The 16121-nt window shown below is 38.2% G+C and overlaps 1 protein-coding gene across 1 annotated transcript; it reads right to left on the reverse strand.

Moving 5' to 3' along the window:
• Window positions 1-12834: 12834 nt before the first annotated feature.
• Window positions 12835-14244, reverse strand: LOC126815300 (uncharacterized; the record flags this gene model as incomplete). Its single annotated transcript, XM_050540869.1, has 3 exons — window positions 12835-12842; window positions 13545-13673; window positions 14172-14244. Coding segments are annotated over 3 exons (210 nt in total), but the record flags the coding sequence as incomplete, so codon positions are not given.
• Between the last annotated feature and the right edge of the window lie 1877 nt (window positions 14245-16121).

Below are 16121 nucleotides of genomic sequence, written 5' to 3' on the forward strand. Positions count from 1 at the left end.
CACTTCAAGGAAGGGTTGATGAAAACTGCCGCGTGCTGGTTTATATAACCATGTTTGCTTTCCTATCGGTTCTTGCATAAGATTTACTGTTTAGCGTATCTTTGCTTTAGTGTGATCGGGAGGCGTGTTCGTTGACCTCAACGTCAACACTGCAAGAATTGGCCGTGGCACTGCAAGAGGAGTGGGTCAGATTGCCCCAAATCGTGATTGGACGGTTGATTAGGAGCATGTCATGACGAATTGCTGAAAGTGTGAGGATTGGTGGAGCAATTACACATTATTAAGACAAAAATCAAAAACATTTATTTTTACTTTTGACGGTGTATCTTTTTGCGAATGAAATGGGGGTGTCAGATAAGCCGCCCATATGAACTGTTTATGTGTAGGCAATTGGCCTGTTATTAACATACACTTATTACCTCTAATAAAAACAACAGCGCATTTCCGCAGTTTTGTATTGTTTCTGAATATCCCTATCTTTTTTGAAGAGATATATGAAGAAAACAAATCTGACTATGTAGTTATTAACGACGTCCACCCAGAATAAAACATTTCTTGAAATCCTCAGCACGAACCAAGAATTGCAGCAGTTCCTGACTAAAGGGGAAATGGAGCCAACTCTGTCAAGATCCGTCTTTCGCCTCTCATTAGAAATCAAGACCCAAGCAGGCCTAATAAGCTTATCTAGGTTATATTGAAGATTCATCACTGCTTGCACTAGCCCTACCACAATTTCCCTGACATACTTCTTAAATTGTGTAGCCATATATTATCCACCTCTTATTCTCAACCCTAACCCAATCCCCGACCTCTTAAATGCTTGAGGGGAGGAAGATGGGTGGATGGCCGAATGGTTAGCACCTGCGCGCTGTATCATAAGGTCTGTCATTGAGTCAACTGGCGTGGTTTCGATTCCCCGGTTGTACGTGACAAGGAGTAGGGCCGCCTGTCCAAACTCGTGGCTTTTCTCCGGGTCCTCCGGTTTCCCCCCACTGCTAAAGACCCCTACGCGCAAGCGGATTAATGAAATAAAATTGAATTATATGTTAGTCCCGAAATGATCTCTCTCTTTCTTAAATTCTTGAGCTGAATTCTGTGCTTAATCGTAATGAAGTGGCAATTTTTTATCCCTTTGATGGCTCGTAATTACGACATAAATAACTCGGATTGTTTTCATTTGATGACCCTAATAGTTTTCCGTACATTTCTTACAACTATCACCTTACTCTCTGTTAATATGCCAGTCTATCAGACTGGGGGAAGTAGAATTTGAAAATAACAGATTGCAAACAGATAGTTGTCAGTAAAATGTCATAATCTAACTGATTATTAAGCAAAACCGTTAAGATGTGTTCGTCTAACATTATACAATATGAATGAAAATGTGTTTCGGTGTTGAATACTGGGTTGCTAAGTAAAAACAAAGCCATTTGTAAGCTTCCCAAATTATTTTAGAAATAGTGTTATTGATTTATACATGTTCGTCTCCGTTTGACACGAAGCTTTGGTTTCCTCTGAGCTACGTCAAGTTTCGGTCATGAACGGTTGATTGCGGCCACAAACGAAATGTCCTGAAGAAATGAAAATGAAATGAAATGGGATTTAACATCTTTCTGTTCTGCTCCGACTGAGTCAATGAAGGCGGGTGTACGCCCTACTGTGTGCTATTAGGGAACTTTTGCCCGGACAACGGCTCTACACTCTACTCATATCGAATTCCAACTGTCAAGGGTTCTTTTGGGTACACATCAATTGGAGGGGGGGGGGGGGGGCGGAACCTCCAGGTTAGCGAGCCAATGTCGTACCCACTAAGCCACCGTGGCCCACAAGAAAGGAAGAGAGGAGAAAGGGATTTAACATCTTACTGTTCTGCTCCGACTGAGTCAATGAAGGCGGGTGTACGCCCTACTGTGTGCTATTAGGGAACTTTTGCCCGGACAACGGCTCTACACTCTACTCATATCGAATTCCAACTGTCAAGGGTTCTTTTGGGTACACATCAATTGGAGGGGGGGGGGGGGCGGAACCTCCAGGTTAGCGAGCCAATGTCGTACCCACTAAGCCACCGTGGCCCACAAGAAAGGAAGAGAGGAGAAAGGGGAAGAGAGAAGAGAAACCGAGCGGCGACTAGAACTAGTATGAGTCTAGAACAGTGATCCTCAACCGGTGTGCCGTGAGATCTTCCTAAGCGTGCCGCGAAATTTTGAATGGCACACTAAGAAAATGCGAAAAACCACGTGATCCCAATTGAGTATTCACTGGTGTTCGGACACTGATAAGTTCATAGCTGTGTTTTTTTTTAGTTTGAGTCATTTTATGTGTCTATGACTAGTCTCTGTCTACGGATGTATTCCGTCTGATCACTTGCCATGTTTTTATTTAGCAAAAAATTCAAATATTTTTCATATATATTTAGCCAGGTGTGCCGCGATTTTTTCATGTGTTCCAAGATGTGCCGTTGGCAAAAAAAGGTTGAGAACCACTGGGCTAGAACTATGAGGTAAAAAATACACCCAATCCTCTACATTTCTCAAATACGTTTACAAATTCTAATTCTTAAATAATTTAGCTACAAAAATTCTGTTTCTTTAAGTCACGTCGTCAAGAGATAAACATAATTAGTTGTTATCAGAGAATATTTAAGTACATATGTCGGCGCTTAAACTCTGCATTAATATGTATATTCGGCAATTACCATGACCAACAGCTGATTAGTGACGACAAAATATTCTGGACTTATTGCCATTTAAATCAGCAACTGCATTTGGTCACGCGATGGAAGTCACCAGGGGCAGTGAACTGCCATACTACTTAGCGGGCGAATTTTCATTTCAATTACGAGAGAGGGGGGGGGGGGGCGTAATGTCCACTCGACACAAACCACGTCATGTGTGGATTAACATATGGTTTAATTTTATTTCAATAATTCGCTTCCTATATATAGCGAATTATATAGGTATATTTAGCAGTGGGGGAAAACCGGGGGACCCGGAGAAAACCTTCAAGGTTGGACAGGCGACGTTACTCAATGACAAATCCACGCCTCTTGACTCAATGACAAAATCTATAATCTAACGCGCACTCGTTTAAACAATCGGTCACAATTAACTATATTGAGTTCCTCACAGGTAAAAAAAATATATCTCGGGTTCACTACCGGTGTTGGCCGAGAAATTTCATCGGGACTTTCCGGTCTGGTTTCCCCTTGTCAGAGGTGCAGGACTCAGTCTGGGGACTGAACTCCTGTCAAGTCGTTTGGGTGGGACGGAACACAAAGGTCCAGCGTGTACGTGAAAGAACTATTAACAGTTGGACAAGAATTAAGAGTAGGCCGTAGCGTTATTTCCCTGTGTGATTCAGGCGAAGTCTATTCAAAACTTGCCAAAATAATGGTAAGTTGAAAGTTTTGTTTGTAGATATTCTAGGGGCATGTACTATTCAGCCTTAAATAAAATTATGTTATCTCAATTATACTGCACATAACTTCTTTTATCGCACTGATAAGCCGTCTATAAAAATTGTCAAGGCCATTTAACTTGGCAATATCCTTCTGTTTAAAGCGGCATCGAGTCTGTGCACGCTTCTGAAAATATCCCATTTTTCGCACATTAATCCCAATGTACTAAAATTGATTACTTAGAATTTATTTATGATAACAAAATCAAAACTATCAACGGTAGATATCCTATATAAATTCTGCAGTGAATGCCGAATATTGCAAATTTTCAATTGATCATATACTTGTAAATACTAAACGCAATTTAACCATTTTTAGGACTGATATCCCTTCTAGAAATGCATCTTTCACAATATAAACAATCCTTCAAATAACGAACTGCAGAGACATTAAGCCCGAAAGGCGTTATTGGTGAGACATTTTCTATTAAATTGTTAGATCTACATGAATTCACTCTTACGCCATCAATTGACAGTTAAAAGGGTTTTAGATTGAAAATTCCCAACCAGCTAGAATATTGATCATTTGACGGTTTCTTTAAACGTTCTTCGTCTTTATACAGATAGACTAATGGGAATAATAATTCTCTTACAAAAGTACAATATATAAGTCTTAGTGTATAGGTATATAGCTGAATTCCTGAAATAATAAGCGTTGTACTACATTGAATTATATTAGTCTGTCGGACTGGACAAGGTCTCATGTACACGTTGGCGTGTTGGAAATCCACAAAAAGTTTGTGGAAACGCCACTGTTCTCTTATAGCACAGTGATGTCGTATTTCCCACATTATTATCCCAGTTAGAGTAGTAAAATAGGACGTTAAGCCCCATCCATTTTATTTCATTTGAGAAGAATAACCCGTCGCGGGTCCGACACTACTTCCGTAAGCCGGAAGCTACTACATACAGGTGACAACCACGAGGTCGTAATTTCAGTAGCTTAAATGCAAAAACGCAGCTATGTCAGGTATTGTGCGCATACCGTTTCTCGTGTACAACATCCGTTACTACCTGGATATGAATCTGCATGGGGCCTTATTCACAAAAACGTAAGAATACAGACCTTAGATAGGCCAAACGCTAAAATTTAAACTGTGATTTTAAGCCATACCGAAAATCGAAACACGGGCATTTGTTATCCGAAGTAGTGTAAATAATGACTGGGCATGGCGGATATGTTTAGATTAATTAAACATCTGTTTATACCGTTTGACCTAGAAGTTCACATATAATAAAATTAACAGTCTGTATGCTTATGACCTACTTTAATTAAAAATATATGTCAGTTCAACATCCCACTGCAAGCGTATTATTGAAATAAATTTGAACCATATGTTAGTCCCAAAATAACCTAGTTTGTGTCGGACAGACGAATTGACGTTACCGCCGCCCCCCCCCCTCTCTCAAAATAAACACACAATCTCTGGTTTAATGCCCGCGACCAATTACTAGATATGGCAGACAAACCTGCTGCTATTCAAGAGATCACTTAAATAACAATTAACCTAGATAAAATGATCACTGATTAACTTGACATGGGAACAATTGGTATTGTTACAAATTTTAATAATAAAACCATGGCAATGTCCGATATGGTTGGGCTGCCTTCACCTTTGTGACGCTGGCAACTATCAGACAATATTGGATAAGATCCAGCAAGCGCTAATGATACGGACATCAATCTTCACGATTCTGGAGTCGGTATAAAGACCTTGTATATGAGACTTACAATCTAATATATCCGTACCAAAGATATATCTTTCATATATACTAATAATGGTCATTATTTTAAGGGTGGATTTAAGAAGGCTAGAGACACTTAAACCTGACGATTTGTCACCGTGACTGCTGGAATTTATTTTTACAAAGTTATCTTTATCACCATCCCCCAAATGAATCAGTGCTGTCACTTATATGCAGTAGTGATGCCGCCCAAAGGAAGCAATGATGCCACCCATATGAATTAAGGATGAAACCCAAAGGAAGCAGTGATGCCACCAATATGAATCAGTTATGCCAACCCATATGAAACAGTGATGCCACCCACATGTAGCAGTGTTGTCATATGAAGCTGTGATGCCACCCATACGAAGCAGTGATGTCGCCCAAAGGTAGTAGTCATGCGACCCATATGATGCAGTGATGCATCCCATATGAAGCAGTAGTGATGCATTCCATATGAGGCAGTGATGTTTCCAATATTAAGCAATGATGTCACCTGCCACCCATATGAAGAAGTGATACCAATGATATGCAGAAGTTGTGCCACCCATATGAAGTGCTTATCAGATGACAATGGAGTGCCCTTGAAGTCATAAATTTGGTATGTGAAGTATTCACATTTATCAAACATCCACAACAAAACTTCACATTTTCAATAATATAAAGTAGGTAGAAGTGCTATAAAAGTCATGATGACGCCAAATGAAATATGGAAATTAGTTATTCAAGATGATTTACATTTTGGTTAAGTTACATGGGCTTTATCACTTTCAACAAAAAATAATAAAAAAAACACAAAACAACTGTAATTATTTTCATATAATATATCAGTCATGGAATATCATGTGGCGGGCACAATCTAGTATGGACAATCCGGAAGTTGTTTCACTGAACAGTAAGTGGTTTCCCACTGTGTTCGGGTGGGACGAACACGCGAAGTCACAGGTGCATCATTGACAGTTGTAATTTCATAAAGAGTAATCAGAAAACGCAGCTGAGCCGGAAACATCATAAGACACTGCATGGCGTATGCCCGTCTTCATTATACAGTTGGTGCAGCAAACGAGGATGTGAAATTATATTTCATTTTATTTCACTTCTAAACAGTGATTTGCAAAACCACCGTTTGACTGTTAAACTCCTTTGGATGTTAAACCCATTTCATTTTATTTCATTTCTTTACAGTGGTTTGGAAAACCGCCGATTGACCGCGGAATGTTATATCTTATTGGTAATAACACATTGGATGTTAAACCCCATTTCATTTCACCTCTAAACAGTAATTCTGAAAACTGCCGCGTGACTGCGGAATTTTGTATCTTATTGGTAATACCCCATTGGATGTTAAACCCCATTCACGTCCAAACAGTGATTTGAAAAACTGCCGCTTGACTGCGCAATGCTATATCTTATTGGTAATACCCCATTGGATGTTAATCCCCATTTCACATCTAAACAGTGATTTGAAAAACTGCCGCTTGACTGCGCAATGCTATATCTTATTGGTAATACCCCATTGGATGTTAAACCCCATTTCACATCTAAACAGTGATTTGAAAAACTGCCGCTTGACTGTGGAATGCTATATCTTATTGGTTATCTACATAAATGTTTCCATTGCTATAATAAATCAACTTGTAGTCTTGTCACGTTTTGTCTGGTTAAAGACTATTATATAAAATCTGTAAAATGACCCAATGCTTCTCTTACAAAATACCATAGAAACACTGCTACGATTTTTCATTACCACGGACCGTCGATCCCCCGACACAATTGCTAATGGAAACTATGTGTTTTAAGAATCAGATAGTGTGAATGAGCCACTTCTTAATGATACATCAGGTCTGGTTAGTGCTTTACGTAGAAAACATCTGCTATTTCGTGTTGAAGCGATGCAAATCGGCTACTGACATAGTTTGGTTAGATTAGTGGCGCACTGGTTTAAGGTACTTTGAAGATAAATATTTGTTACATACCCAGTAAACCGACGTATTTGCCATCAATATCTCGCATTATAGAACTGATACCTTGGACACTAATTAGTATTCAGCAGTTATTATATCAAGACAGAGAGAGAGAAGGGGGGGGGGGTAATTTCGGGAATAACATATGGCACAATTTTATTTCAATAATTCGCTTGCACGTTAGGGTTTTTAGCTGTAAGAGGAAACCTGGGAACCCGGGCAAAACCCACGAGCTTAGGCAGGCGATCCTACTGACCCCCCACCCCCGGTCCATTTTAGTATCTTATGGCGGTCTTGTTGAGAATTATCCTATCGCTGAAGCCAATATAGTCACGTCCCCTTGACAGCAAGGTGACCATATGCATACTTCTCCGAAAATCTACTTTGTAAGAGTAAAAAAATTTGACTGTCGGTGAAAATGGCGTCAGTGGTTGATTTTGTGATTTCACGTCACACTGATTGACGTCGAGGACAGGGGAATTAGGATACAACTTATCAACTTAAACTTCTATTATCTATATGTCAATCAGATACCTACGAGTATATACTAAAGGTTCCCTCGGTCAGGAACTGACTTATAATGATTATTTGTCCGTCGAAAGCAATGACCATCTGACCACTGGTGGGACTCATAACAAAATTAAAACTGCTCATTGAAGCTAAGTAGATACGATAAGTCTCTGGCTGTTAATTCAGGATTCCCTTACAAACTACAATAGTGTGAAAGCTGAATCTCTGAAAGAAATAAAATGGGGTTTAACGTCCCACTATTCTGCTCCGACTGGGCTAATGAAGACGGGCATACGCCATACCGTGTGCTATGAGGTAAATTTTGCCCGGGCAGCGGCAGTATGGCCTACTCATATCTTTTACGAGCATGCCAATGTATACACGGACCTCGGTTTTTCGTCCCACCCGAACGACTAGACAGCCGTCATTGTCAGGCCCTCCCACGAGCAGCACGTTAAAGATTTCCTGGCAATTGAAAATCGAAAAAAAAAAACTATCTGGGAAAATATGTATACCCAGCTCAATTGGTGCATCAAGCTAAGACATTAAACCCTATTTCATCTTATTTAACACATAATGACGACAACGCCCATTATGATAGGTATTTTATAGCAGAGATTTTCCAATAGTAATCATGGAATATCTTTTTTAGGACCCTCTATCTTATCACTGTCATATTATCTCTATGCTACTTACTGATGGAGTAGATTCTTAAACAAAGCAGATGTCTCCCCATGATTAATTAAAATAATGGACGTACGTCATCATATTTTTTTGTGGACATTGAGATGAGATGGAGATAGGAACCTAGTGATCTATTTGATCACCTGAAAGCCATTATCACATTCAAGGACAAACTCCAGGCATCTTTTAAAGGAGGATTAGCTGTCGTCTTATTCTGTCTGTGGCAAATGTTTGATCTTTCCACGAGTCGAAACTAAGCACTATATATAGACAGTGACATTCATCTAAACTCCAAGACGTAGATGAAAATCGTCAGAGTTAATCTCCTATCGCGGCGGAGTCGAACGCTTTATGTTAATTCAGTGCCACGTACAGGTTCCAAACTAATCAGCCGTAAATATTCGTTCATAGGGGTGGCACTGGGACGAATTGATTAGCTCCAAATATTGCCCTTTTTTCCGTCTGCAAATTAAATTCTAAAACAATTTTCTAAATTACTAAGACAAAAAAAATATCTCCGATTTAGTGTGAATGGGTACATAAAATAGTACGCGGAGGCGTAAAATAAGGCTAGTTTGTATTACTACGTCCGATGTAAACCTTATGATTTACAGCACACGTAGAACTTTGCTGGGCTTGATTTTAAAGGTCAGTCATCCTGTACAGTGTTTCAAGAAGACTTGTGCACAACCAACTATAAGAAGCTATAGTGTAGTTATGCACGGGGATATGTCTAACTGGATAGCCAGAATAGATCTGTACTGAGAAGTGGTCTGATCTGTACTGAGAAGTGGTCTGGTCTGATCTGCAAATCGCACTATCTTTGACCAACGCGAAGAATAATTAAATCCAAAAGGTCTTCAATGAAGCAAACATAAATAGGTTTCTCTCCTAATACATAATACCGGGTAAGCAGATTGATTGCGCTGTGGGAACGAAGGCATGGCTTGATATTTAATGGCTATGAAATGATTTGGGGTTATAATATCTTACAGCTCTGTGCCAACCGGGAAATATAGTCGGGTATACATCATGCAGTGCGCTATGAGGGAAATTTGCCCTGACAAAGGCTTTCCCGCCTACTCTTCGTCCTAGGTTTTTGCACCAACCTGATCACGCAGCGTGCTATGAGGGAAATTGTAACCGGATAGCAGCGTTTTCCAACCAACAAGGATTCTTTTATGTTCATATGCCAACATATAAACGGGACCTCGTTTTTTTTTCTTCCTTCCTATCCGGACGACTATACTCTGTCCCTTAAAAGGCCTCACTGCCTACACCACTGAGGTTTAATGTCTAGTCAACGCATCTTGAAACAAATGGTAAATTTTATTTCTATGGTTACGTGTGCCTTGCATTTTAGCAAGACAAGTGGCGTTTCCGCTAACTCTTCTTCTATTTCCACTTGTCAAGGGTTTTTTTAACGTGCACAACTTTGTGTACACATGTAGATCTCGGCATTTCGTAGCATGCAGGCACCACCTACGTAACACCATGCAGTGCAATGCAGTTGCTGGTTAGATGTGGAAAATACATGGGAAAACGCACCACATCCAACGTGTGACGCATACTCCCTCTTCTCTGCTACATATTTTAATAGCCTTGTGATCGTCTAGTGTTTTCACTTGTCTTTTTTGCTTCTTCTTCACGTTGTGTTTTCTTCTTACTATCCCAGTAGTTAAGGCGTTCGTCTTCTCAGTAGTTAAGACGTTTGTCTTACCAGGAATAACAATGCAACAGTTCGTTAATACATTACTCAAGCCAAATGACGCAATTGTAATTTTCCGACCACGTGTGATCGGGTGATATTTTGTTGAAGCATAGAACCAGCTATGGTTTGTTTCTATAACTCTTTTTATGTGTCAACCCCACTCATCATTTGAGGGCACTAAATATGTGAACCAAGTAATTAGTTAAGGATATAATATAATGATATTTATTTAAAGAGCAAAAATTCTACAATAGTCTTATACCTCCGACAAGTGAAAGGTTCACCTTGGATTCGCGTCCCATCCGAAATGCAATGAAACGAAATGAAGTGTAGTTTAACGTCCTATTTTCTCTTCTGCAACTAGGTTTTTCAATAAATCCACTCAGAGATAAATGTGGATCATCTACAAAATAATACGCTTTGCACCTGGATCATATAAATAAAACAAAATTCAAAATGTTTTAATATTCATTATAGATACTGCTAACAATAAACCGTATACTTTCCCCAACTTAAACCTTCTTCATTCAGATGTAAGGTCTGAAGAGAAATGCCTGGAGCAAAACTAGAGGAAGAAGGCTAACACCCGGTAATAGGGTGGGTAGCAAGATACAATATAAACTACTGAACCAGATACCGGGAGTATTTCTGTAAACCATGGATATGTTGATGGGCTAATGACAGTCATGGTCACGTCACGTGTTACATGCTTCCGGGTGGAGGTCAATGTTGTGAACAGGATACTTTCCTCAACTTAAACCTTCTTCCTTCAGATGTTAGGAGAGAAATACCAACAACAAACATATCCCCAGATGTCATAAATGGAAAAACTAGGCCATGCTGTACTCGAAAATGCACATAATGAATGATGAAAATCCTCATATTAAATGAAAGATAAAATCAGCTGGAACAATCAAGGCTAATAATCGCGGAGATCATATTAAATGGGGGAAACACATAGGCGTTCTCGTGTAAATTTATAGACTGTGCAAAAACATTTATACCTGAAGTTTTTGGTGTTATATACAGGGTTAAATGGGGAAGAGTGACGCCATCCTTCTCCTTCATAGTGTTACAATCAAGAGACTTGAGATCAATGGTATGTGGTCTGAATATTAGATTAACTCTCTTAAATGCTAAATCTGAAAGGCAAGCATCCGATTTAAAGAAGACTCCAGAAGGACCATCTGAAGATGGAATGAAACCTAAATTCCTATGAATATTGAATTCTTGCAGAATAAAAATAAATATGTATCCTTAAGAATAATATTTAAATATGACGAATGACTGCCTTGTTTTTTTCCACCTATCTGTCAATATTGACATCTAGGCGGGAATTTGTAACATCATGCCTAATACAAATCAAAGCCTTTAAAATAGCTATAAAGGCCTCTTTTATCGCGATTGGGTAATCAATTTCAGAGGACTACCAGTAGCAACCGAAATGCTGTTTCTGTTTGTTGTAAATAAACTCAGCACTCCACTTGAAATTTGAAGTATCGGTAGACAAACACAAAACCAAATGCTCTTCCTTAACCCATGGTTTAGTCCTGCCAGTCAGATAGAAAACCCCAAAATACGATTTCCTCTCTCAATTCTATCGATAAAATACATACATCTTCTTTCGAAGTTGATAACATTGAAATGGCATTAAATCATTCCGAAGCAAATAATTTCGCTCCTGGTACTGCTAGGCAGAACGAAATTATCTTCCCAGCAAATCTTTGCAAAGTTAATAAATTTATACTGTCAGATTCTAATATAGATTTTCTTAGGGCCAAAAATTTACAAACTTTCTTTTCTGTTAGACGAAAAGTCTGTTTTTGTGCATCCATCCACATTCCTAAATAAATTAAACATTACGTTGGGATTAAAGTAGACTTTAGCAAACCAATAAAGAAACCAAGACGAAATACAACTTCACAAGAAACGTAAATGGCAATCTTCGCGCGTTCGAAGTTTGACAAAGACAAATTAGAATTTACTTGCTCAATGAGACGGTCATCGGTATAAATCAGGTTGTTTACGCCAATAGACCGTAAATATGAAGAAACATGAGTATTTAAGGTATTGTATATAAAAGTAGAATTCTTCCATCCAATAGGAATAGTGTTGTATACATAATAAATGTTATTCCATTGAAAACCTAAAAGTTTGCGCGAGTTTTTGGAGACAAAAAAATGATCATATCGACTCATGTCATCTAATTTGGTTAGGAAAGAAGAATTAGTTACAAATCTAGGAATATTATTCAACGAATCTAAGGAAAAATAACATTCCGTCGTCCAGCAATTGAGATATCTCATGTTTAAACATAGACGCGGTTTTATAGACTCCAAAGGTAATGGAGAAACTGCGTAAGACAGGGATACTTCACTTACTCTACCCCAAACAGTAATGGAACCAGAGGAAAGGCGGTTCTTAATTTCCTTTGTAATAAAATCTTGAAAATTTAGACAAGAGCTAGAGTTAGCAAACATTCTAGAAAGTGGTTAACCATAATTTCCATTTCCATAAGACCCCTTGAAATGAACTAGGGAATTTTCTACATTAACTCCGTCACTTAACCAATTCAAAATCCTGATAGAATCCGGAGATTCCAACAAAATATTTCGCTATTTATCAACCTGCGAATGAATACTTCCTCCCCTAAAGTTATTTGGGTCCCTAAAATTAAATTCTGTATAGAAGCTTCCAAATGTTTATATTACATATTCAGCTAACTTGACTTCTTTTCACTGACAAGGTTCTCCTTCGTAGTCTACCCAAGCGTTACATATTTCCTTAGCACTCTAGAAATATACAAAGCAAACAAACTATTTATTACATTTAGCTATGACGTGACCCATTCCACCACATTTATAACATATAATTTTTGGATTTTGCGGTATAAAACGGTGCTTCTGAAACCTTTTTGAATGTTGATCCCCCATGCTTTAATGAACTTCTGTTCCTTTTCTATTAACTGATATTTGTTTTTGGACGAAATCATGGACACCATCAAAGAACCCACATTAGGATTATGTTTGTTAGCTAGGAAACGCTGACGAATAAAACCGTATTCCTCCGCACTCCTCTGGTCACGTGACTCCCAAGCTTTCTCGTCTAGAAGAATGAGTTTGTGATGCAAAATGTCAAGGTTTATATCCGACATTCTAGAGACATATTCTTTGACTTATCTAACCATTACATCAACCGATTCTTTCTCTTGGTTTTTGTTTATGTTCATCCAAGTGTTCTTTTAACCGTTTAATTTCTTATAACCGTTTAGTTTCTTGTCTAACATAAAACTGAAAATATTAAATAAACTTTAGGTCTTTCTAATTTCTCAACCTCGCGGACTGGTCTGCCAGAGCAAACATTCAGTTGGGAAGCCAGTAAACGCACGGTATTCCCCTGTTACAACACTGAGTGTGGAATAGTGTACTGCTCTAGTATGGAACTCGTTCGCCATCCAACATGAAACAAAATGTCTCTATCTGAAACCCCCAAACTCTTAAGACTAATAGCACATCCGCTGCGTAAACCATGTGGCGTTTCCCCATTGAACAGTTTGATAGCCGACAAATGATTTTTACTCCGGTGGTTCATAGCTGAGGAAGACACAGGGGCATTTTGTACGCCTGCACCCCCAGAAGAACAAGCAAGGTCTGGACAAATAACCTGAACTGAATTATATTCCAAGTGAGTCGCACACTCTAATGTAAGATTCCAACTTTGAGACGACACAAATTCCCTTGTTTTCCACGCGAGGAATAATTAACCTTCTTGGCTCAGGACTTAAAGGTTTTCCTTCGGACATATGAATTATAACCCATCACTATTTGTTCTTCTAACCTGCGAAAACTTCAACCTATCCATATTACCAGCCCTGTCACTTGAGAAACGTATCTTAAAATAAGCTTTATCTCTGGTTAAACAGTATCTTTGTGTCCTCTTCAAAGCTTCGTTAGATACATCAACACCAATGATTCTACACATGCGAGTATCTAAAAATACAGGTTTGGCTTACTAAGTAGCGACCTTGCTTGCTCAATGCGCACTGCCATAGATGATTTTTGACTGATGGTGAGGCCAATGATTTTCTACCCTGAACCTAGTGTTCCATTCCAAACTTCTACCATGGTCACGAAAAATCACTCTTAAGCACCCAATCAAACTGTTGACAGTAAAGACAGCAATTCGCCTTGGACAAGCGCAGAGATAATATTTTAGTACTTTATATTTTTTTTTTTTGGGGGGGGGGGCAGGTTTCGTAATGAATTTGCCTTTTACCACAGCTTTCTTTAAACACTAAAATTGTCTCTTAACAAAAGTTGAAGCATCATCTAAAGATATCGGAGGATTAAGTAAAGTCGTCAAAAAATGTTTTACTTCTTCGCTTAACGTCTGTTTCTGTTTCGAATACTTTTTTTTTAAAAAAAAGAAACTATCCAACTCATTAATCCTATCACTGATAGATTGTGCATCCACAGCGGATACCTGAAGAAAAGAAATGAAAACTATTCATAGATAGAACCAAAATCTCAAATAATTTGAATATTTTCGAAATTGATAACAAATATCCGACAATTTCATCCGGATCAACCTTTTCCACGCCACCCCTTAAAAGAGTCAACAGGAATGCCTCATGAGAGCAGTATTTGTTAAATATATTTAAATTAAACATCGTCCTTTACCAGAAGTTCATTAAAAAGTCGCAAAGTAAATGTTGATATTGTGAAGTGGGTGATGCAAAAAAAAAAAAGATTAGATTCGAAACATTTTTTTTTAATACATCGACAGTAACGCGGATTAGATGATGGCAACTGTACAATTAGTAGCACTTGGCAAATCACCTTCAAAGAGACCTTAAATCAGGCTGATAAAATCAGACCTCAATCTCGGGCTGATCAAACTGTATGATTAGGTATCAATCTTAGAGTGATAAAACTAACTTAATCTATTTCAGACTGATAATACCATGCAATTTAGTATCAATCTTAAGTTAACAAAACCGTGCCACTAGGTATCACTATAAAGGCCATGAAACCATACAACTAGATATCATTTTCAGGCTGATAAACCCATACAAATTATATATCCATTTCAGGCTGATAATACCGCACACATTAAATATCAATTTCAGGCTTATAAAACCATGCACATTAAATATCAATTTCAGGCTGATAAACCATGCACATTAAATATCAATTTCAGGCTTATAAAACCATATAACTAGAAATCGGTTTAAGGTTCATAAAGAAAACAACATGCAACCCGTTATAAATGATGGCTTCAAAAATTATTAATTGAATGGATTTTTTTGTTGGTTTTTTTTTTTGGGGGGGGGGGGGGTGCTTAAAGAAAGAAAAACTTAAAATTAATTTTAAAATAACGACAAACCGTTAAAGCCACGGTAACAATGCATCAATATCAGTCTTCATCCCGATAAATATAACTATACCTTTTACACAACTGCTTTCTGGATATGTGTGTACCTTTCCTCTTAAAATAACATACTAAATTCAAAACACAATAAATAAATAAACCTATACAACGTAAAGATATTCATATAAGGCTGAAAAAAACCCCAACAACATAGAAGCTGCAAATTGTGACATAGATCTGTCTGTCTATATCACAAAACCGACCAAACTTAAAATTTGCACGCATTACTATCTCTCCATCATTGGAAAATGTGGCAAAGACATATGTACCTCATCATGATGAGCAGTGACGTCATTCACAGCTCCAGATTTTCTCTTTTTTAGGTGTTGATGAGGGGTTATCTTGTAATTTTGAATTGGTACCCTGGGGATAAAAAGGGAAAAATGAATAGACAAAACAAGCAGCAATCTTATTGTTACTGTATTAATCTACCATACTAACCACAAAACAGGCGTTTTTCCAACTAGTGTCCATGAAACGTTTTATTATCTCATCTTTTGAAACAGATTTAAGGACCTCATTTCCTTTAAAAGAAAATTCTGATTTAGTTCCTTCCTGAATGATGTCTTCCCTGCTTAACACTGCGTTGTTAGAGAGGACGAACATTTCGACTAAGCTGTTGGGGTGTTGGTGGCCAAGTG

The sequence above is a fragment of the Patella vulgata genome, chromosome 3 (genome assembly GCF_932274485.2).
Source record: "Patella vulgata chromosome 3, xgPatVulg1.2, whole genome shotgun sequence".
NCBI classification, from domain to species: domain Eukaryota; kingdom Metazoa; phylum Mollusca; class Gastropoda; family Patellidae; genus Patella; species Patella vulgata.